Below are 21,622 nucleotides of genomic sequence, written 5' to 3'. Positions count from 1 at the left end.
TTTAACATCTAGTGAGATGGTCTTATAATTTTTATCCTGCATTTTATTAATGTGGTATATCACGTTAATTGATATATGGATGTTGAACCATCCTAGTATCCCTGGAATAAATCCCACTTGATGTATGATCCTTGTAATAAACTGTTGAACCGTGACTGTCTAAGAGGCCTGATTTATTCCTGATAGGTCCTAGTTGTTAATGGTCTATCAGTGTTCCAAAGGGAGGGATCTCAATCAGCACCTGGTTTCAGGCTGATTGGAAACCAGATCCTCAGGCAGCAGCTTTTAAAGTATGCAAATAGGGGTGCATGGGTGGCTCAGTGGGTTACGCATCTGCCTTAGGCTCAGGTCATGATCCTGGGTTCTGGGGATCGAGCCCTGCGTTGCGTCCGGCGCCCTGCTCAGTGGAGAGTCAGTTTCTCCCTTTCCCTCTATCCCTCTCTCTCCCTAATACCCAAATGTAAAAAAAAAAAAAAATCTTTAAAAATACAAATAGAAAAAAATAAAACATGCAAATATATACATGCCCATGGAACCCCAACTGTAATCCCTGCTGGCCTCCAGACCAGGTGACCTGGAGGTGTCCCCTGGGTGACAGTTACAAAAATCAGGACTTCAGACAAGGGGATAAGCTCCTTTCTGACAAGTACCAGTGACCGGCCGTGAGGCCAAGGGAGAGCACAAAGATGGCGCCCCCCAGCCTACTCTCTCAGAGAGTCGTGTAGCTTCTCTATGTGTGGCAAACCCGTGGCCTGCCCCTCAAGCTGAAGCTCCAGACAAGCAAATGAGCACTTTTCACAAGACTGGGGGTGTGTTTCAATCTGCTGTCTGCATAGTGCCCTGGGGATGTTGGCCTGTTGAGAACTGTCTGATTGTTAGAGTTCTGTGGAACTAGGAACGTAAGCCCCCCTGGTCACCAGAGCCAGATGATCCGGAGCATCTGACATGCAGAATGCATGCCCCCGCCAGCTGTCACAGGACACAGGACAGTGCAGGGCTGGGGTGCACCGAGGAGCTTTCATGAGGGCACCTGGCCCTTCTGAACAAGAAAGCCAAGAGAGCAGAAAGGAAACCCTTGATTCAGAGAGGCCAGCATGGACTCCGCCACCACAGGCCACCATCAGCTTGAGCTGACGGTCACTTCATGTGCACTCAAGGCTGTGACACTCTGGCTTCCAGAAGGTAACAAACCCTCCATGATGTACTAACAAATGACAGGGCAGCTGGTCAGAAGCCACTGTTCACTGGCTTCCTGCTTGGACTCTGGGAAAGCGGTAGGTGTGTTCTCTGACTCTCAGTCTAACACTTCACCCTCAAAATCCTCAGAGAGAGCAGAAGGAGGGTTCTGGCAATTTCTGAGGAGAAAGAAAAATGACCTGGAGAATCACCAATGGTTTTCCTCTACCCTCTCAGTCCCTGTCACTAGGGGAAAAAAATGGTTTTAAATGTAATGATTTATTTTTAGAGGGGCCAAACCATTACTTCTAAGAGATCAGGTGTTTTTTTTTAAAGATTTTATTTATTTATTCAACAGAGATCACAAGTAGGCAGAAAGGCAGTCAGAGAGAGGAGGAAGCAGGCTCCCCGCTGAGCAGAGAGCCCGATGCGGGGCTCGATCCCAGGACCCTGAGATCATGACCTGAGCTGAAGGCAGAGGCTTTAACCCACTGAGCCACCCAGGCGTCCCCAGAGATCAGGTTTTCCGGCTTTCAAAAGGAAACAACATGCAGTTGGTGGCTTGGATAGCAAGGATTTAACAAGAAAATTCTGCAGTCGCAAAACACGCACGTGAGCTCTTCAGGGAGTATAAGCCTGTCATCATGGTAGCTCAGGAAACAGTACAAGCCTGTCTGAGACGCTCTATTGTTCTGGACCGCCAGCAATAAGAAAACAGTTACTCCTTTAAGGTAAAAGACACCTAGAGCCTTAATGGCAGACACAACCACAGAAGACACGCCATCTGGAGCAGGAGACAGAAATTTTTCTAGAAGCGGTCATAAAATAAGTATTTCAGCCTTTGCAGGCCACACGGTCTCTGTTGGAACTACTCAACTGTGCTGTCCTAGCACGAAGTTAGCCCTAGACAACACATAAATGAATGGGGATGGCCATGTTCTTTTTTTTTTTTTTTTTAAAGATTTTATTATTTATTTGACAGACAGAGATCACAAGTAGGCAGAGAGGCAGGCAGAGAGAGAGGAGGAGGAAGCAGGCTCCCTGCAGAGCAGAGAACCCGATGCGGGGCTCGATCCCAGGACACTGGGATCATGACCTGAGCCGAAGGCAGAGGCTTTAACCCACTGAGCCACCCAGGTGCCCCGGGGATGGCCATGTTCTAATAAAACTTTATTTGTGCACATTGAAATCTGAACTTGACATAATTTTCATGTGTCATGAAATAGTCCTTAAAAGACTGTTTTCCTTTCTTTTATAACTGTAAGAGCCACATACAGCTACAGGTCCTGTCCACACAGGCTGCAGGCCCGATTTGGCCTGTGGGCTATTGTTTGCTGACCCTTGGTCTAGATAGAAAATTGGAATTTCCATTTTTCTTAATTCTGTAGCTGCTATATAAAACTGATTTTCCGGGGCGCCTGGGTGGTTCATTGGGTTAAAGCCTCTGCCTTCGGCTCAGGTCATGATCCCAGGGTCCTGGGATCAAGCCTCACATCGGGCTCTCTGCTCAGCAGGGAGCCTGCTTCCTCTTCTCTCCCTCTCTGCCTGCCTCTCTGCCTACTTGGGATCTCTGTCAAATAAATAAATAAAATCTTTAAAAAAAATTAAATTGATGTTCCTTCTTGTCTCACTGGGATTCTGAAATCACACTAGTTAAAATTGATAAATGGAAAAAACAAAACAAAACAAAAAAAACTAGACAAATAAATCAACTATCACAGCACTCTCAACCCAAATACCCAGGCTGGGAATCATCTAGTTGGGGCCACTGAGAGAACTCATTCGCAACACACCACCAGGCCCCATCTTATTCAATACAGTAGGAGATCTATGGCTTGCTGAAGGCTTGCATTCCAGTGGTATTTTTAAACTCATTCAGTGTGAGCGATCTCCTTGTTTAGACTCTGCAGTAGAATATTATTCAGAGGTTGGGCTGAGGGAGGGGGAGGAGGGGCTGGGAAATGCACCAACTTCTGAAATTCAGTAGTTCTCCTCCCAACACACATTAGGCCATTTCTTAGTCTCCAGAAAAGACAGGTCAGGTGGATTTCTTGGAAACACGTTAATGTATTGATGAGGTCCTCTCATCCTTCCAATACATGCCCTCTCTCCCTACAAAAACGTGTTACTATTTAAAACCAAGGGGTATCTTCACACTCACAATGGAATAGTGAAACACAACCCCAGGAGAAGCGGGTTCTGAAATCGGTGGCAGATGCGATGTGTACTTGAAGGGGATGGGCTCATCACGTAAAATATAGGATGTCCAGTTAAACCTGAATTTCGGGTCCACAAGTAATCTTTTAGTATAAAAGTGTGCCCCAGGCAATAACTGGGCACCCTATATTTTTAGTTGCTAAATGTGATGACCCTGGTAGGGGACAGGGAAAAAGGGGGGCCAGCCTAGAGCAGAAGGTAATTACTGGGGGGAAATTAGAATTTGTTAAAGGTCTAGGAGTGGTGCTTATTAGGAAAGAGTTACTCACCAGAGACTGGGAACACCAGTTTCCTGTTCTGGTTAAAGTCAGGGTACAAAGGGAAGGGCAAGCAGAATGACTTACATGCCAGTGTCTGAAGAAATTTAAAACCAGTGCTGCTTAGGGGAGTACTGGAAGCTGACAGAACTGAACACCACCAACTCTGTTGGTGGTTACACAAATCTACACATGTGTTAAAATTCTGAGAAGTAGGGTCACCTGGGTGGCTCAGTCAGTTAAGCTTTTGACTCTTGATTTCTGCTCAGGTCAAGATCTCAGGGTCATGAGATCAGGCTCTGCGCTGAGCATGAGCCTGCTTAAGATTCCCTCTCTCCTCTCCCTCTGCCGCTCCCCCCTCAAAAATTTGTACATCAGAACGGTCACATGTGCTCTGTTAATTGTCTTTTAAAGAGGGCTTTCAGTTGTTATGTCTCACGGAGAATTCACCAGTTCCTCGAGCAAGCTGCATAAGGAACTGATTTAAGTAGCCGTCCTGACTCTAACCCAAGACTATGGTTCTCCTACAAGGTCCCCATCCCCAAAGGCCCACAAAGGGTTTCTGACAGGCCCACCCACAAATCTGCCCAACATGCCTAAACCTATCTACATCTCACTTAGCTTCCCACTATAACACTACACCCCAGCACCTTCTCATACTCCTGACAATTAAATAAAATATGCTGTGAAAAGCAGAAGTGGCAAGCTGGTGGCCCAGGATGGGGGCTGGCAAGGGGGTACTAGGATGGGAAATGGATCCAGCCCACACTGTGTTAAAATCTCATTATGTTAGGTTTGGCCCACACAGTGTTTAAATCGTTGTGAACATTTAAACATCAACAGACTTCCTTCAAAATCTGGATCTCCAGGTTTTCTCTTGAAAAAGCAGAAGATCCTGGGCATGTGTTCCCACAAAGTTCCAATCAGCTAGGGTTGAGTGCTGCCTATCCCTGAGGCTCCCGCCCTGTCTGGGTCACCACAACCCCAAGAACTCAGCCATCTTATCAACGTGGCATCCGTACACATCTGGGTTTTTAACACCAGGCATTCGGCCGGGTGTCTGGCCATGAAAAGCTCTCAGAAACTGGGAGACCCCTCCTCCCTCCCCCTAAAAAATGCAAGAGGATGAAGTTGCCATATTTTACTTGCTTTTAGAGTTCTGGGGTTCCCTGTCTCCCTACAGGGGAGATGTTCCACGCCTGCCCTTGCACTGCTAAGCCAGTCTACTTCCAGCTTTTCTCTGTAGACCCAGGTTTAGGGCAGACAGACAGCTGGAATCATCCAGAGGTCGTAGCAGCTGACATGCCCAGACACAGATGATGGTGGAAGGTGGAGGGGAGGGAGTCGCTGAGCAATTGAAATTACTTTCCCGGTCACTTCCTCTTCTCTGTGTTGTCAGAATGAGTACTTCCTCTTCCTTCTCCCTTCTCAGATCCAATACTGCCCAGGTATCTACCATTCTCACTCCAGGGTGAATAAAGATGAGGGTGATCAGGCTACTAGAGTCTTACTTCTAGTAGTTGGTGGCAGTAAAGCATATATCCTAGCCTCCAGGCTCTGCCCTGGCTTTTGACTCATCCCCACCAGACCTTTCCCACCAATTGTTAAATATCCTTCCACTTCAGTTGTGAGTTTTATTTAATGAACAGCACTGTGTGTTGAACACAGACGTTCAGACTTTGCTATTCATGAACAAGGCTGGCTGCACGGCACCTGGTAAAGAAAAATGGGGCCCTCAGGGGTTAGGGTAACTCACGATAGCTTCAAGCTTTTCAGATTTTTAAAAAACTGATCTTTTTCCCCCCAGCTTTATTGAAGTATGATTGACAAGTAAGAATTGTATATACAATGTACATGATTTTTGATATATGTATATACTACAAAATGATCATCACAATGTAATATATCCATCACCTCAAATAGTTGCGATTTGTGTGCATGTGTGTGTCTGTGTCTGTCTGTGTGTGATGATAACACAGGAGACCTACTCTCTTAGCAAGTTTCCAGTATATAACACATTATTATTAACCTTAGTCATCATGTTATATATTAGGTCTTCTGAACTTACTCATCTTCTAATTAAAGTTGTAGGCTTGATTAATATCTTCCCTTTGCCCCACCTCCCAGGCCCTAGTAAAACCCATTACACTGTGTATTATATAAATTTGACTTTTTTTTTTAGATCTCACGTATAAGTGAGATCACACAGTATTTGTTTCTCTGCATCTGGTTTACTTCACATAACATAATGCCTTTATGGTCCATCCGTGTAGATGGATCTCACGTATAGATCTCACGTATAAGTGAGATCACACAGTATTTGTTTCTCTGCATCTGGTTTACTTCACATAACATAATGCTTTTATGGTCCATCCGTGTAGTCACACATGGCAGAACTTCCTCATTTTTTAAGGCTGAATAATATGCCATTATAATATATACCACATTTTCTTTATCCATTCATCAGACAATGGACACTTGGGTTTTTCCATGTCTTTGGCTATAATAAATAATGCTGCGGATATCTCCTCAAAGTAGAGAGTCTATTTCCTCCAGAGCTACACCCAGTTGGATTGCTGGACCACACGGCAGGTCTATTTTTAATTTCTTGAGGAACCGCTCTACTCTTCTCTGCATTTCAGATCTTAGCTGCCTCACGGCCCCGCTGGAACAAGGAAACTTCTGCACCACTTCCCACCCCATTAGAGGCGGCAGGTATTATCAGCCCATGTTGACAAATCAGGCCATATAACTCAGTGTTTAAAACCACCAGAAGCCCCACAGAGAAGGCTCTACGCCTCTCAGCCAGGAGGACCTCTCCTAGATCCCAGCCTCTCTCTCATGTCACAGACAGCCCAGGCAAACTCTCAGAGCTGCCCAAATCCTAGAGCCCTGTGTGCTAGTCACTGGCCTCAAAGTTGTCACCATTTTTGCTCAGACGCAGAGAAAGATCCCTCGCTTACCACTAAAGGGGTTAACTTTTCAAGCATATGTTTTTCTCTTAAGAATAACATTTTTTATAACCCTCAAAGTTTTAAGTTTCAGCTCTGAATTTAAAAATAAAGTGAATACTCAGATGACTGGTTATAATTTAGAAGTAGGGGGGGAATCCCACCCACCTAGAATAGTAAGAAGACCAGTATAATTCAGCAAAAAAGTAAGGACAGCTTTTACAAATGCTCTGAAGACATCTGATGGGGCACAGACTGTCAAGAGCCTGGTAGCCCTCAGGGTAATGAACTCAGCTGCTGGGTGGGGGATGATGGGCAGGAGGATGTGTCCTGAGGTCTGGCCCACAAACTTCTCATCTACACCTAGAGCTTTTATCTTGGGGACACATATGGATTTTCTTTCCGCTCCATCTTATGCAAGGGAAAGGTACTGTGTTCCCTGTTCCCATCTACTGCCTGAACTCATGTGATGCAACAGAACCGCTGATCCTCAGGTCAAAGACTAACCCCACAGCATTTTTTTATATATGTTCAAGCATTCTGTAAATAGGCTCTAGGCTGTCTTTATCTGTGTCTCTCGTAATAATCTTTTGAAGATTTTAATCCAACGAGAAACGAAGGGAGAAAAAAATGACCACCCCACACAAACCTCTGCTTCTGCTGGCATTTCCTGTCAGAAATAGGTCTCAGCTGTGCAGTATTCTCCCAAACCCACAGCACTCATGTGCGAACATTCCTCGGCAAAGGATCCCGTGCTGGGCGGCCATCACCCACAATCCTATCCATGTTCTCTTGGGCCTTGTTCCTGTACAGGGGTGGCCTCTGTCAGTTGTGCTTCAGGACAGAGAAGAGTCTGGGTGAGGCTGACGCCTTCTGCACGTGAAGGGTTGGTTCAGAAGAGGGACGCTACAAGTAAGGATGAGGGAAGCCTCCACGACAGCTTTGCGAGAATAAACTCCTCTTTGATAGCCCAGTGACAAGCTATGCCTGTGTGCGTGCAGACTGGCTTAGGAGAATCATTAACCATCATCGAGTAAATGAGTCTCAATTGCGGCTTGTCCTGGCAGCCCACTAGAGTTGCCCACGTGAGAAGCAGCTGCATCACGAACCAGGCGTGGGGGGCGGTGGAGGGGCTGCCACCAGACTCCATGGCCTGATCTGCTATGGGACCATCTAGAGCACTGTAATAGGTACCATGCACCTCTCAGTGTCTTCCCACGGTAAGTTGGCTATCGACCGCACTGTATGACTTCTTGTCTCACTGAGGAGCCCCCTCAAGGAATTTGGTGGCCCATGGTTTTAATCAGCCAATCCCAAGTATACCCTTCAAACCAGGGTCTTCAAGTGACCAACAGATAGAAATTTCACTATATTTAAATCAGTTAAAGCAACTACCCAAACAGAGACCTCTTCTTGATCAGCCACTTGACATGAGAGGAACATGCTGGATCACTTTCAAACTGAGCTTTGTTCAGGCTCCCGCTGATCATGACTGAATTGATCTTTTATTCTACTTTGCCTCTTGAAGATATCCACAGCACACAAACTCCTGGACATGTCACAATGGGTATGGATCAAGACCCAGCCGCCATCTTTCTTGACCATTCATCTTCTGTCCCTTTGCAGGTGTGCTCCACTTGTGTTCCCCAGAACAGCAGCTGCAGCTGGGAACAGCATCTCCTGGGAACTTGTTAGAAATGCAAGTTCTCAGGCCCCACCCTGGGCCTACAGAATCAAACACGCTCCCAGGGGGTTGCCTAGCAAGCTCTCAGGGGATCTTAATACACTAAGGTTTGAGAATCACCGTTCTACACCTTACCTGGCAAACTCTCTGTGCCCAATGGCAGTTGCCGCTATTACTAGAAGTCCTAAGCCCTGCTGGGTCTCCTTAGGTTGTTTATTATGTGAGGCTGGTAATAAATTGGTATCATATAAACACCCTGGGTGATTTATGTGAGGGGCTCAGATATGTATACCTTGTTCCTAAAGACTCTTCTAGAACAGGAATTTCCCACCTCAAGATACTGATTGTCTAAAACTTTTCTGTTAATTTTGAGAGAGCAATCGCCCACCTAGATGTGAATATTCTGGGTCACAAAAACGTTAGTGATTACCAAAAGCTCACTTAATGTCAAAAGATACAACAGATGCACACTGTTTTTCCAACAGTCCAAACATTTGGACAACAAACTCACAAAACCCTGGTGAAAATACACCCTGATTTTGTAACATTATGAAACACCTAGGGGGTGCTGGACGTACTACTTCACAGTATCCTTACGAAACCCAAATAAATCCATGCATAAGAAAAGCACATCGTAAAGTTCAAAGCTCTACCTACACCTGAAGGTCATAAAAGGTTGACCTGTTGACCCAAAGGAATTTTGTTGTATCCACAAATTTTTTAAAAGTTTTGAAATTAGTTCTTTCTTAAATGGGAGATCTCACATTTTTAAAAAGCAGATTTCCGACTTCTCTAGACGAGTGGACGTAACAACATAGAACTCACTCGCATTCTCACGTGGTATAAATTCACTGGATCCTAACCAAAGAGCGGTGACTGTTCTCCAGGTCCTCACTGCTGCCCCCACCCCTAGCTTCCATGTTACATGTTGGCCCCTGGAGCCTTTAAATTTGCAACTCCTATCCACCATAAACAATCCTTTTCACTGTTATTAGTGGTATCCTTCTGCACTGGAAATGCTCAATACCTACTCTGTTCATTTGAGTTTCCCAGTTTGACAAAAATGTTGAAGTTAACAGAATTCATCTTCCATTCTTAGTGTCCATTTTCTGTTTAAGATCCATGAGTTATGATTCTGTGATTCACTTGTAACTAAAGAGCTTTGGCGGAGTGCTTTCTGAGTCCTTGCTCTGAGCATGTCCCATGAAATTTCTCAAATAACCTTCACAACAATTCCATGAGATAGGTATTATCATTATCTCCATCTTACTGATGAGGAAAACGAGGGACAGTGAGGTCATACAGATACTAACAGAAAAGCCAGGACTCGAGCCAAGGCTTTCGGACACCAGAAGCCTAGCTCGTAACTAGTCAGACCGTGCGAGGCGCTACCAGCCCAGGGGACCACTTTCTCCATGCATCAGAGTCCACTTGCTGTCTCCATCAATGTCACACCACCTGATGACAGATGTCACACCACATAATGATTATCGTCAAGCGAGTTGAACAACATTCCCAAAAGGGACCAGTGATGAAATGCGGGTAGTTCAAACGGCCAACAGCAGGGGTCCCAAAAGTGCTGGGCAGCCCAGAAGAAATACAGAAGCACCAGTACCGAGCCCTGGTTTCCCTTAAATACTGACAAATCATAACCCACAAGCCCCGCTGTTTGGCTTTTTTTAATGATGACGTTTTAATGATGACTGCTATTCCTTCTCAGGGCTCTTTGTCCCAAGAGGCTAAAGCCTGAAATACTCAGAGGTCCAGATAAGGGGCCAGAGCGGTGGGTGTATGACCTTGCACGTGTAAAAGGGACCTGTACGGGGATGGTCCCTGCAAGAATTGGGGTTTTTGTTTTGGTTTGGTTTGTTGTTGTTGTTATTGCTGTTGTTTTTACTGAAGGGTTTGGGGTTTGGATCTCTAAATGCTCTGAGGGGTCCCTGACTTGGGAAGTTGGACTGGGCTGGATCACATGTAAATGGCAGCCAGGACTTCTGCCCAGGCTATGCAGACCAACCTAAGCGGCCTGGATCAAATGCAGGCTGATTGGCACCCCAGCCCCTGGTCCCACACCGTAACCCGGGTGGTATTCTAGGCTTTATCGTCTCAAGGCAAGAAGAGACACTGAGATGTGAATCCAAGGAAATGCCCAAAGTGTTTCTCAGCAAGTGCACACGGAGCCAACCTAAGCCGCCCACCCACATCCAGGCCTTCTCAGGACAGACAATGGGATGAGGTGGGAGCCCCAGACCCACTAACTGTGTGAGAGTTTCAAGACGGAGGCAGGGAGCCCAAAGTGAGATCCCCAGAAGGGCAGACTTCACGGAGGCACTTCCAGGCCCACATACCCACAAGCTCATCCCTCTCCTTCTGCCCCCAGGACTCTAGCTCAGGAGGACTCTTGTGGAGCTCCCACACTCATCAGGGTACCCCTTCCAAACCAGATGTGTCGCTAACACAGGGGATTGGGAGTCAGGAGAGACTGGGCTTAATACAACTCTTCCACATCTCTTTGGGTGAGCTTGGATATCTCTGTATCCTCACTGGTAAAGTGAAGATAATGCCCCACACTGCTCAGAATTAAGTTACCTACGCAGGTGTCTGTACATTGTAAATCAGCATACAGATGCAAAAGATCGTTTTCATTATTCCACAGAGTGGGTTCTCATGAAATGACAAAAATTCTCTAAAAAGCATGTGTAGGTTGGGTTGGCCTTTCATATTTCTGACCAGGCTCATGCTGGTCCCTGGTAGAGGCCGAGACCTTGTCCACATGGCTCTGTGGGCTATTGCACATGCTGACCTCTGCAACATGTGCTTATCTTCCCACATGCCCAAGGAAGACTGTCTTCCTCAAGGATGCAGACATAACATCCTCTCCTGAGGCTGATTTTCAATGAGACTCCATAGCTTCTCTCCCAAGAGAGTGTCACTCATTCAGTTAGAAAGTACATCAGATATTTCCATGCACTGAAACCCAGCTTGGAAGACTCTCAAAAGGATGTGAGCCTCCTAGTTTGTCTTGGCCTTTCCCAGTGCTACTCAATCAGTCTGCTTCTCCCTTGTTGGCTCCCACTGGGGCGGTTGGAATCACCTGCACAGTGTGCCCCCAGGAAAAGCAGAAGTTGGGAGTAGCAGTTCAGGACAGGAGTCAATACGGGGGCTCCAGTGCTCTGAAGTGTGGGTTCAAATCCTGGCTTTGACATTCTCTGTTCATGTTGGGCCCTTTCTCTGCAAAATGCAGATAATACAGCATTTCCTGCCTCATCAGTTTGTTAGTATTAAATGACATAATGTGTGTTGAAATGCCCTTTAGTCTCATTATTGAGTTTGTGCCTTTAGCTAGTGACTGAACCTCTTCACACTTTTGGCTTTTCCTTTCTCATATTAAGTGTTCCAAATAAGTAATAAACTAACAAGAAACCAATAAATGCCTTCTGCTAATTAGGAAGGTTATTATGTTATATGTGATTTGACCCAGTCTTCAGGACTTGCTCCAATGCCTCCTCTCCGGGGAATGTTCTGCAACTCCTAGAGTCTGGTTTACCTGCTCACATGAGTGCTCATTTGCAAAAGTACTCCTGGCACTGCATGGTAATTGTTTGTGCTTCTCCTTTAGATTATTAAAAACTTAAGGTTAAAAATAATAAGCTGATCACACAGTGCCTTGCTGAATAGATGATGTTCAATAAATGGCAATTGTATTATTACTCTCCGGAATTATTATTCACATTTGTTCTGCTACAGAAGCATTCTGCTCTGTCCTGATACTACCACTTTGGAATGTCCCCGCAGGTGGAAGGGAGCAGAGAAAGTTGCCAAAGATGGACCTGCTCTTCTTTTGCAAGAGGTAGGATGAGAGATCCATCTTTTCTCATTGATCAGGCTCTGGATTCAACTGGAAGATTCCATTTAAAGTACCACAGTTTCTGAGTATTTCATTCCAGCGGGGGTGGGGGAGGAATCCCAGATGACCATGTGGCAAATGGGTCACAGGACATCTGTCCTCTCAGGATGTAAGTATGTAAAAGGTAGTATCTTTCCTCTGAAGGATGAAACGTGGGGACACTGACGTTTTGGTGTTGATAGTGCCTTCCCAGGGGAGGCATGCCGTGAGGACCCGGGGAACGAATAGATGGAGGAGTCCTCAGGTGACAGACCTGTGTCTGAAGCAGCGGAGGAACTGATGCTGGACACAGCCCTGGCCTTTGTCAGAATGAAAGGGGAAAATGTAAAAAGCTGTTCAGGCTCTGTGCTCCAGAGGCCCTGTCTCGATGCCTCACAGGACACAGCGATGCTATAGACGGGAACCAGGGGTTCAGGGGCTCAGGGGCTCTGCCTCAAAACCATCTAATGACAACCACATGCCAGGTACTTCACGTGTCTCAGAAAGCTAAACCTTGCGAGAAGCCCACGAGGTAGAATGCATGAGCTCACTGTACAGATGAAGGAACAGCAGTCCAGACTAAAGACTGCCCAGGACCCCTCAGCCTAGAATCCTTGTCTCTCTGTTCCACCGCTTAGGGAGGAGCCCAGGCTGGTGAAGAGGTAAGGACTTGTGCTCGTTCTCTTTCTCATTTCCTGACATACCGCAGGAGTGCTAGGCTCTAGAGGAAGGCTTGGGACCTTCCTCCTGACGGTCCCCTGAGAACTCTAGGAAAGCGGAAGAGAGAGGGAGCATTTGCCAAATTTGGAGAGTGTGCCCTAGGCCAAAGCATAGCATAGAACTATATACTGATTCGGTCGCCAAGACCCGCTGACCTCTCTCATTTCTTAAGTCTCTCCCTGTGTCCCTCACACACACATACACACACACACACACACACACACATACACACACAGTTAGTGTATCCAAACCAATGACAACACATGTGTTAATTGAAGCTGATACAGTCACGAGAATCATCAGCATCTCTCCGGGTCCAGGACGAACTCAATTCCACAACTGAACAGGCACAAGTATTTGTCTTTAAACGTTATCATACATTCAAGAGAATTCCGAAAAGACTGGCGCAGTCTTTCTTGAAAATCCACCGGGTCCCTCCCGGGATTACCCAAGCCCCTTGGGAAAGGGGTGGCCCCAGCGTTAGCTGCTACTGCCTCCTGGTTCAGAGAGCAAGTCCTTTCATAAGGCTCAGCTGTTCTCAGGCATCCAGGAAAGCTGCTCATGCAAAGGCAGAAAATGTGACAACTGTTGGAAACCCTCACACAGGCCAGGAGCCACTGACCCTCCTCTGAAGCGGCCACTTCGGGGCGGTTAAAGCCGCCCATTATTCAGTTTACATAAAACACCCAGCAGCTACATGGCACGAGTAAGTGAATATCTCCATTCTTATCAAGTTTGACATGACACACTGGCCACACTGCCTTGCCACTAGCTTTAGAAACCGTAAAACAACTTCATTAACCATCCAAATATACATGCACAGAGGGAAAGGGAAAAGAGAAAACAACAACAACAAAAACAACAACAAAACAGCCTTCCTGAGTTCTGAAGGACCAAGTTCAAAGATTGCCCAATAGACCAAAAACAAACAAACAAAAAACAAACCATAGCATTTCAACACTGCCGACAAATGTCCCTCTCACTTCAGTGGTCAAGTCTCCAAGACATTTAAAATTTGAAGACGTTGGTAAAGACGGTCCCAGTGCCCTGGGAACCGTATCAAATGATTCTTTAAAAAAAAAAGGGGGGGGGGCCTGTGTGCATTTTCCCCATGAAGAATCTGTCCAAAGATTTTGACAACACTTTAATAGACTTCGATTCCAAAACATTACGCACGATTTCTCCGACAGATTTATATGGGTTTCCAGAGAACTCTTGGACCAAAAAAAAAAAAAAGGGTACTTCGGTAGAAGAACATATGGAGATTCTTTTAGGTCAATATGTGAACAGACCTCTTTTAATTGTTAATATTTCATACGGCAGCAGTAATCATTCCCTCATCTGCAAAGGAGATATATAATCCAGCTGCGGTGGCTCCAGTAAAAATACCACATCTGCGGATCGCTGGTAACACTGGGGCAAGATTGCTCAAATCTACACAGTCCCAGAAAGTTCTCTTTTTTCAATCGAGATGCACAAGGGTACACTTTTCCAAAAGTGCATGTAAACTTTGCCAAAACTGGTTGCTCCTCCGTATGCTGAAAATAGGTTTCAGATTGTCCACCCCAGGGAAGAAGGATGCTCTCTTGGAATATTATGCCCAGGACCCAGATGCTCTAAGTAGTTCCCAGACCACCTCCAGGATGGAGGCTTGTGCCAATGTCCTTGTCAGTATCAGAGAGAACAGGGAAAATGAACACCCGGGGTTTCAGGGAGGAGGTTTTACCGCGGGGCTGGCCTAGGGGCTGACTGCTGGTTTCCCACTTAGGAGACGGAAGAACTTCCTCAGGAAGGGTGGCAGCCACTGTTCTGGTCGCCGTTTTCTTGCTTCTCCAGTGTATGCAGTCAGAGTAGGACCGATCACTGGGTGACTTGATATTCCAGGAATCGCCCCACCCCCACCCCCATGCGCCTGGTCTTTTCCCAAAGCCCAGTAGCAAGCATCTTATTTCTAAGCCAGTCTTCCACATTCAATTCCCCAGCCCAAAGCGCGCCCTGGGGGTTTCTATCCACAGACGTCTAAAAGAAAAAGCAGCGTAGCTGAGCCTTGACAGATTTTTATTCCCCAAACACATGCCTGGCGGCTACTGTGCTGGAATGTCAATGGCCCCAAAACACTCCGGGTCCCCTTCCATCCCAGACAATAGAGCAAGAAAATAAAATGAAAGTGGACTTACTGCTATGGCTTGCAGCCTTTCCTTGTGCAACTCCGCCTCTGCCATCCTGGAGAAGGGCACACAGGGAGGGGGAAAAAGAAAGAAAAACAAAACACACGTTGTAGTCAACCTAAGGAAATGGATGGGCACCCCGGGGGGCTGCGCTAGAAGCTCAGGGGAGAGCCGAGGGGCGGCCGGGGGTCCGCTTGGCGGTGGGGCGGGGTGGCGGGTAGAGCTGTGCGCTCGGCTGGCTCGCCCCGGCTCAGCCTCCGGCCCCCGCCCGCCCAGCCGCCTGGATGCGCCCCAGCGCCGCCACTAACTGCAGCTCCCGGCCGCGGCCGGCCGCGCCAGTCCGGGACGTGGGCCACGGGCAGCCGCCGGGAGGGCGCGCCCGCCCCGCACTGGTCCTCCGCCCTGACGTCTCGGCGCCTCGCTCCGCCCCTGGAGTGTGGGGGACCTGCGGCCACCGCCCCCGCTCCAGTGGCTCTAGGCGGCCAGGAGACGCCGGGCTGTCACCGCGGGGGAGTTGGGGTCCCCAGGCGCCGACGGGGAGCGCGCGTGCGGTGGGCACCTGGGGCGCGGGCGCAGGGCGAGCGGCTTTGGGGTGCAGGGCTGGCTCCGGGGTGGACGGGCGCTCTCTGGAGTCTGAGCAGGGCAAGGTGGCGCCAGTGCCAGCCAGCAGAGGGGCCTCTGGCAGAAAGCGGGCCCCAAGCACGTGCTGTGACGTGCGGGCTGTGGCCGCCGAGTGTTCTGGCCGCCTTCTAGCTTATGCCAGATGCTTGGGCTCCACGTGGGGACATTTCCAGTAGGGAAGGGCTGCCTCGCCCACATGCCTTAGATGACAGGGTGCTCAGAGGTCACGTAGGCCGCGGCCAGGGTATATAGTTCAACACTGGCCACCTACCTCTCTGCAGGCCAAATGCGGCTCAGAAAGACAACAGAGAGTTTGTAGTCTCTGGCGCTGGGCTAGGTGGGGCTTGACAAATCAGCAGTGAAAATGCGGGCAACTTGCCTACCCACTCTGAACCTCAGTTTCCTCATCTGAAAAATGGAATGTCGTCAGTGATTAATGAGATAAAATATATAAAGGTGCTTTGTAAAGGGCAAGCTGTTTCTATCATTATCCTGTGACATTTTGGGCTGAAACTCTCTCAGAGTCTTTACTTCTCTATGCAGGCTCTGAAAGGAAAAGCAAAATCAGGTCACTAACATACTTCACTATTCCTTTAAACCGTACTAAAGTGCATCTTTTGTGACCAGCCCTGGGCTGAATGTGAGAGATGGATAAGACCAAGTCCAAAAGGAAATAAATGCTAAATACAAACAAAATACCTCTTAACCTTCAGCACACTCACAAGTAAACTTTCCTCCATAAAATGAAATAATAAACACTGAAAGAAATGAAACAAAACAATCCTACCTCTTTAGACCCTTGATGATTCTCTAAATGCAGGACTTGAAAGGCTTTTTTTTTTTTCAAAGATATTATTTATTTATTTGACAGAGAGATCACAAGCAGGCAGAGAGGCAGGCAGAGAGAGAGGAGGAAGCAGGCTCCCTGCTGAGCAGAGAGCCCGATGCGGGGCTCGATCCCAGGACTCCGAGACCATGACCTGAGCCGAAGGCAGCGGCTTAACCCACTGAGCCACCCAGGCGCCCCTTGAAAGGCTTTTTAAAAGGTATGCACTTCGAATTTCCCCAAATCACCTCTTTCCTGGGCAAATTCTTGCAATTCAACTAAATTGCTTTTTCAACTTTCACAGAGGTTTTACCTGCCATTTGATGAGCAATTACTACTCTGCCCGAACACTGAAGTCATCACCAAAACAGCTTTACTGATGATTGTTTTCTCTTCCTTTTCATAAGGGGTGTAGGTGGAGTTATTTGTGTCATAAATCCAAGCCAATGCTCGAGTCAACATCCCACTCCAATTTATCCAGAAAGTCTATTTTCTGCCGAAGATCTATCACTTTCTTCCTTCTTTCCTTCCTTCCTTTCTTTCTTTTTTTAAGATTTTATTTATTTATTTGACAGAGAGAGACACAGCAAGAGAGGGAACACAAGCAGGGGGAGTGGGAGGAGGAGAAGCAGGCTTCCTGCAGAGCAGGACCCTGGGATCAGGACCCAAGCTGAAGGCACACGCTTAATGACTGAGCCACCCAGGCGCCCCAAGATCTATCACTTTCTTCAAACACTTTATTTTCTCTTAACTTCCAGCACTAGCTCCCGCAGGTTAAGTTCTTTGCAGGGTGTTTGCTCACAAATAAACCAAGCTGTCATTGCTTTGGCAGACTGACTATGTACTCAACAATAGGAGAGAATAACAAGATGAGAAAAGTGAGACCCGTGAGGCTGACAGTCCCAGCCAGAGTCCTAACGCTGAGACTTAAACTCAGGTCAGACTTCCAGAGCTCATGCTCCTCACCACTCAGCACCAGGCTCAGCCAGTGATAACAGAGGTAGGGCAGGCCCCCAGAATAAACAGGTAATGAATAAGAAATGGTCCTCCCTTGCCCCAACTATATAGATATTAAAAGGGAATAGAGGAGCATGATGTAAATGGACTTAATGTCACTGAACTGTACACTTAAAAGGTTTTTTTAAGTGGTAAGTTTCATGCCGTGTATATTTTACTATAAAAAAATTTTTTTTTTCAAAGGAGTCATGGAATGGGAGAAGATATTTGCAAATGTCTTATCAATAAAGGGCTAGTATCCAAAAATCTATAAAGAACTTATCAAACTCAACACCCAAAGAACAAAAAATCCAATCAAGAAATGGGCAGAAGACATGAACAGACATTTTTACAAAGAAGACATCCAGATGGCCAAAAGACACATGAAAAAGTGCTCCACATCACTTGGCATCAGGGAAATACAAATCAAAACTACAATGAGATACCGCCTCACAGCAGTCAGAATGGCTAAAATTAACAACTTAGGAAATGACAGATGCTGGCGAGGATGCGGATAAAGGGGAACCCTCCTACACTGTTGGTGGGAATGCAGGCTGGTGCAAGGACTCTGGAAAACATCATGGAGGTTCCTCAAAAAGTTGAAAATAGAGCTACCTTACGACCCAGCAATGCACTACTGGGTATTTACCCTAAAGGTACAAACTTAGTGATCCGAAGGGGCACCCGAATGTTTATAGCAGCAATATCCACAATAGCCAAACTATGGAAAGAACCTAGATGTCCATCAACAGATGAATGGATAAAGAAGATGTGGTATATATATATATATATAATGGAATACTATGCAGCCATCAAAAGAAATGAAATCTTGCCATTTGCAACGACATGGATGGAACTAGAGGGTATTTTGCTTAGTGAAATAAGTCAGTCGGAGAAAGACAACTATCTGTCATATGATCTCCTGATATGAGGAAGTGGAGATGCAATGCAGGGGGTTTGGAGGGGTAGGAAAAGAATAAATGAAACAAGATGGGATCAGGAGGGAGACAAACCATAAGAGACTCTTAATCTCACAAAACAAACTGAGGGTGGCTGGGGGGAGGAGGGTAGGGTGGTGGGGTTATGGACATGGGGGAGGGTATGTGCTATGGTGAGTGCTGTGAAGTGTGTAAACCTGGCGATTCACAGAGCTGTACCCCTGGGGCTAATAATATATTATATGTTTATTAAAAAATTTAAAAATTTTTTTACAAAGTTGAAAATAGAACTACCCTACGACCCAGCAATCGCACCACTGGGTATTTACCCTAAAGATATAAATGTAGTGATCCAAGGGGCACCTGCACCCCTATGTTTATAGCAGCAATGTCCATAATAGTCAAACTATGGACAGATGAATGGATATGATATACATATACAATGGAATGTTACTCAGCCATCAAAACAAATGAAATCTTGCCATTTGCAATGACATTGATGGAACTAGAGGGAATTAGGCTAAGCAAAATAAGTCAATCAGAGAAAGACAATTATCATATGATCTCACTCATATGTGGAATTTAAGAAACAAACAGGATCATAGGGAAAGGGAGGAAAAAATAAAACAAGATGAAATCAGAGAGGGAAATAAATCATAAGAGACTCTTTTTTTTTCTTTTTTCAATTCTTTTTTTTTTTACATTTAAATTTTATTTTTATAAACATATATTTTTATCCCCTCCCCCCATCAACTCCTCATTTTCCCACCTAAGAATCATTGGTTGAGATTAATGGGATGGGGGTGGGGGACTTCAAAAAAACAGAAATGGTTTGTAAAGAAGCTGTGGGAAATGGACAGAATTAAGACATGGTTCCCACCCAAAAGTCTGCATCAGAATTTCCATGGAACACATTTCTCTATACAGAAATAAATTCCTATGGGGTGAGGTAGGGGTTAGGGATGGGTTTTTGGAACCATTGGACTGAGTTTACTAGGAATAGACCAAAGACCCATGACCAATTGTGTGTACTTCCTCAGTGGTTTTTAACTACCTGAAGCCCATGAACACAGTGGTTGTATCTTTAGTCAGTGCTGAGGATTGCCAAACCAGATATGGCAAAAAGTCAAAGGAGGGAAGAGATTCAGAATGCTGAACCTTGGGCCTTTGTCCAGGGGGAGGTGCAGCAGATTCTTTCATATTTTTTGGTTGCCCAATTTGTGAAACCCTTTCCATCTTTGGGGAATTCCCATATTACAAACCATAGTGACAGTCAGAGCCACCTCTTATCATAGAAGCTGGGAAATGCCAGACACTTGCATCCCCAGATCCCCTAGAAGCTACAATATGGCGTGCAATCTGGGCTCAGTCAGGCACGAGCACCTGCCAAGGATCCTAAAGGCACAGCATCCAAAAATTCTTTCAGGCTGGTAGCTCACCGTTGGTCCTGCCCATTGTCCGAGCCTCCTTCTCTAGTCTTCTCGGCTATTCTGTGAATACACTTTGAGTTCATGCCTTCTCTGCCCCTATCAACTAGAATCAATGTCTGTTTCTCATGACCAAGAACACTAAGTGAAATAGGAAGGCTTGTAAAATGAATGGCCCGTGCTCGCCAAAGAGCCAAGGGGAAACATTTTCTTCTCTTCCAGCACTCTTCCCTTTAGCTCTCTAAATTTTAGCATTTGAAAATCATTGAATCCATTACAAACACAGACATTTTTAACACAAATTATGTCATTTCTTTCATAAACTTTTATTGTGTAGCTATTCTATACAAGACATTAGGCTATGGCTTGGTATTACAAAGAATTCGTAGTCTAGTGCTAATATTGGTGACCTTCTGCCCTCTACACATTTAAAATCTGGAAAGATCTATTACAATGGTGCATAATGTGTGCAACAAATCACTAGTTCTTGCTGGGACATTAAATTGTGTTGCATAAGCACTGCCCGTACTGTTAAATGATTTTTCTGATAGATGCTTCATGGCAAAGCATTATATGGGGAGAGTACTGAATGCCAGATTTGCAAAATAAATATTTTATTAATAAAAGTTTCAGAGTATACTTTAGAGCATGAGTCTTTTGGGAACCACAGATGGTCAGAGACCACTCCCCTGTGGGGACAGCAGGAGCTCTGTAAACTGAGAGGCAAATGACTTGCCAAGACCCCTTGAGCAAGTAACAGTTAAAGTCTTACTAAGCAGCAGCTAGGAGTGTGAAATTTCAGAGTAACCTGAAGCTTTCTCTTGACAAAAGTAATTTTAAAAGGAATGCCCGGGGCCTCCAAAATGTTTGTACTCGTATGAGCTCTGTTTTGCCTTTTAGGGTCTTCTAGAATAAGTGGTCATTCAAAACATATGTGATGGAATCAAAAGGAGGGGAATAGTGGTTGGAGGCTTTTGGCTTCTTTGGTTGCAAACAATTTGGGAAAGTTGATGGGATTTTAAGTATGTGCTGTGTTTCCCTGTGGGATTCAAATGGTAGATCCGTCCAGGGAGTCACTGTGGGGCAAAAAAGAGAAGTTAGAAAACAGATCCAACCAGGACCAGCTGGATGGCACTTAAGGTATCTATCTATTGACTAGGCTGTCTACATAGTAGCTTCAAAATCAGCAGCTGGAAATCCATCCAGAAATGAACATTAGCATTTCATTTTTATGGTTTCCTTTTCTCTTGGTTAGCTTTGGCAATGTCAACTGACTGACGATGTGTATTGTCAGAGGAAATGAGGGGGTAGGAGGAGAGTGTATGGGAATTAGAGCAGGGTAGTTAGGGATCATTTTTACATTTGCTTTGCTTGATATTCATATGTCGGTTCCTAATAATCTTGTTACTGAAAAAAGTTTTGGAAAGTACGATTAGGAAGCGGTAGGTGGGTGTGACATGGAAAAGAGGCAAGAGCTCTATGGACAAGTGTGACTCCCAGCCCCGAGACTCACCAGCTGCATTTTTGGAATTCCTTTGGTCCACATTTTCCTCATCTTTAATTGGGGGAGAATAACTCTAACTTCATGGGGCTATCATGAGGATGTCCTGAGAAATCAGGAGATCAGGTATAAAATGCTCCAGAGTGGCCACAGTAGCTGCTCCAGAAATGGTAGGTCCTAATTGTTCAGCCTAACTGTTGCCTCATTAAAAAGGTCATAAACCAGGCCAAGTGAGTGACTGGATTTTATCTACT

The 21,622-nt window shown here is 45.9% G+C and overlaps 1 protein-coding gene across 2 annotated transcripts in view; it reads right to left on the bottom strand.

The window, feature by feature from the left end:
• Positions 1–21,622, bottom strand: part of PALM2AKAP2 (PALM2 and AKAP2 fusion) — a 503,483-nt gene that overhangs the window by 326,144 nt on the left and 155,717 nt on the right. Inside the window, exon 3 of one of the 2 annotated variants that reach the window (XM_047700792.1) lies at positions 15,069–15,114. In XM_047700792.1, coding sequence (XP_047556748.1) covers positions 15,069–15,114 — 46 coding nt within the window. Of the gene's footprint in view, positions 1–15,068; positions 15,115–21,622 lie in introns of those variants that run through there. The other variant, XM_047700794.1, reaches the window with a different exon arrangement.

Source organism: Lutra lutra, chromosome 13, assembly GCF_902655055.1.
Source record: "Lutra lutra chromosome 13, mLutLut1.2, whole genome shotgun sequence".
Lineage (NCBI taxonomy): Eukaryota > Metazoa > Chordata > Mammalia > Carnivora > Mustelidae > Lutra > Lutra lutra.
This window is presented reverse-complemented; position numbering and strand designations above follow the sequence as displayed.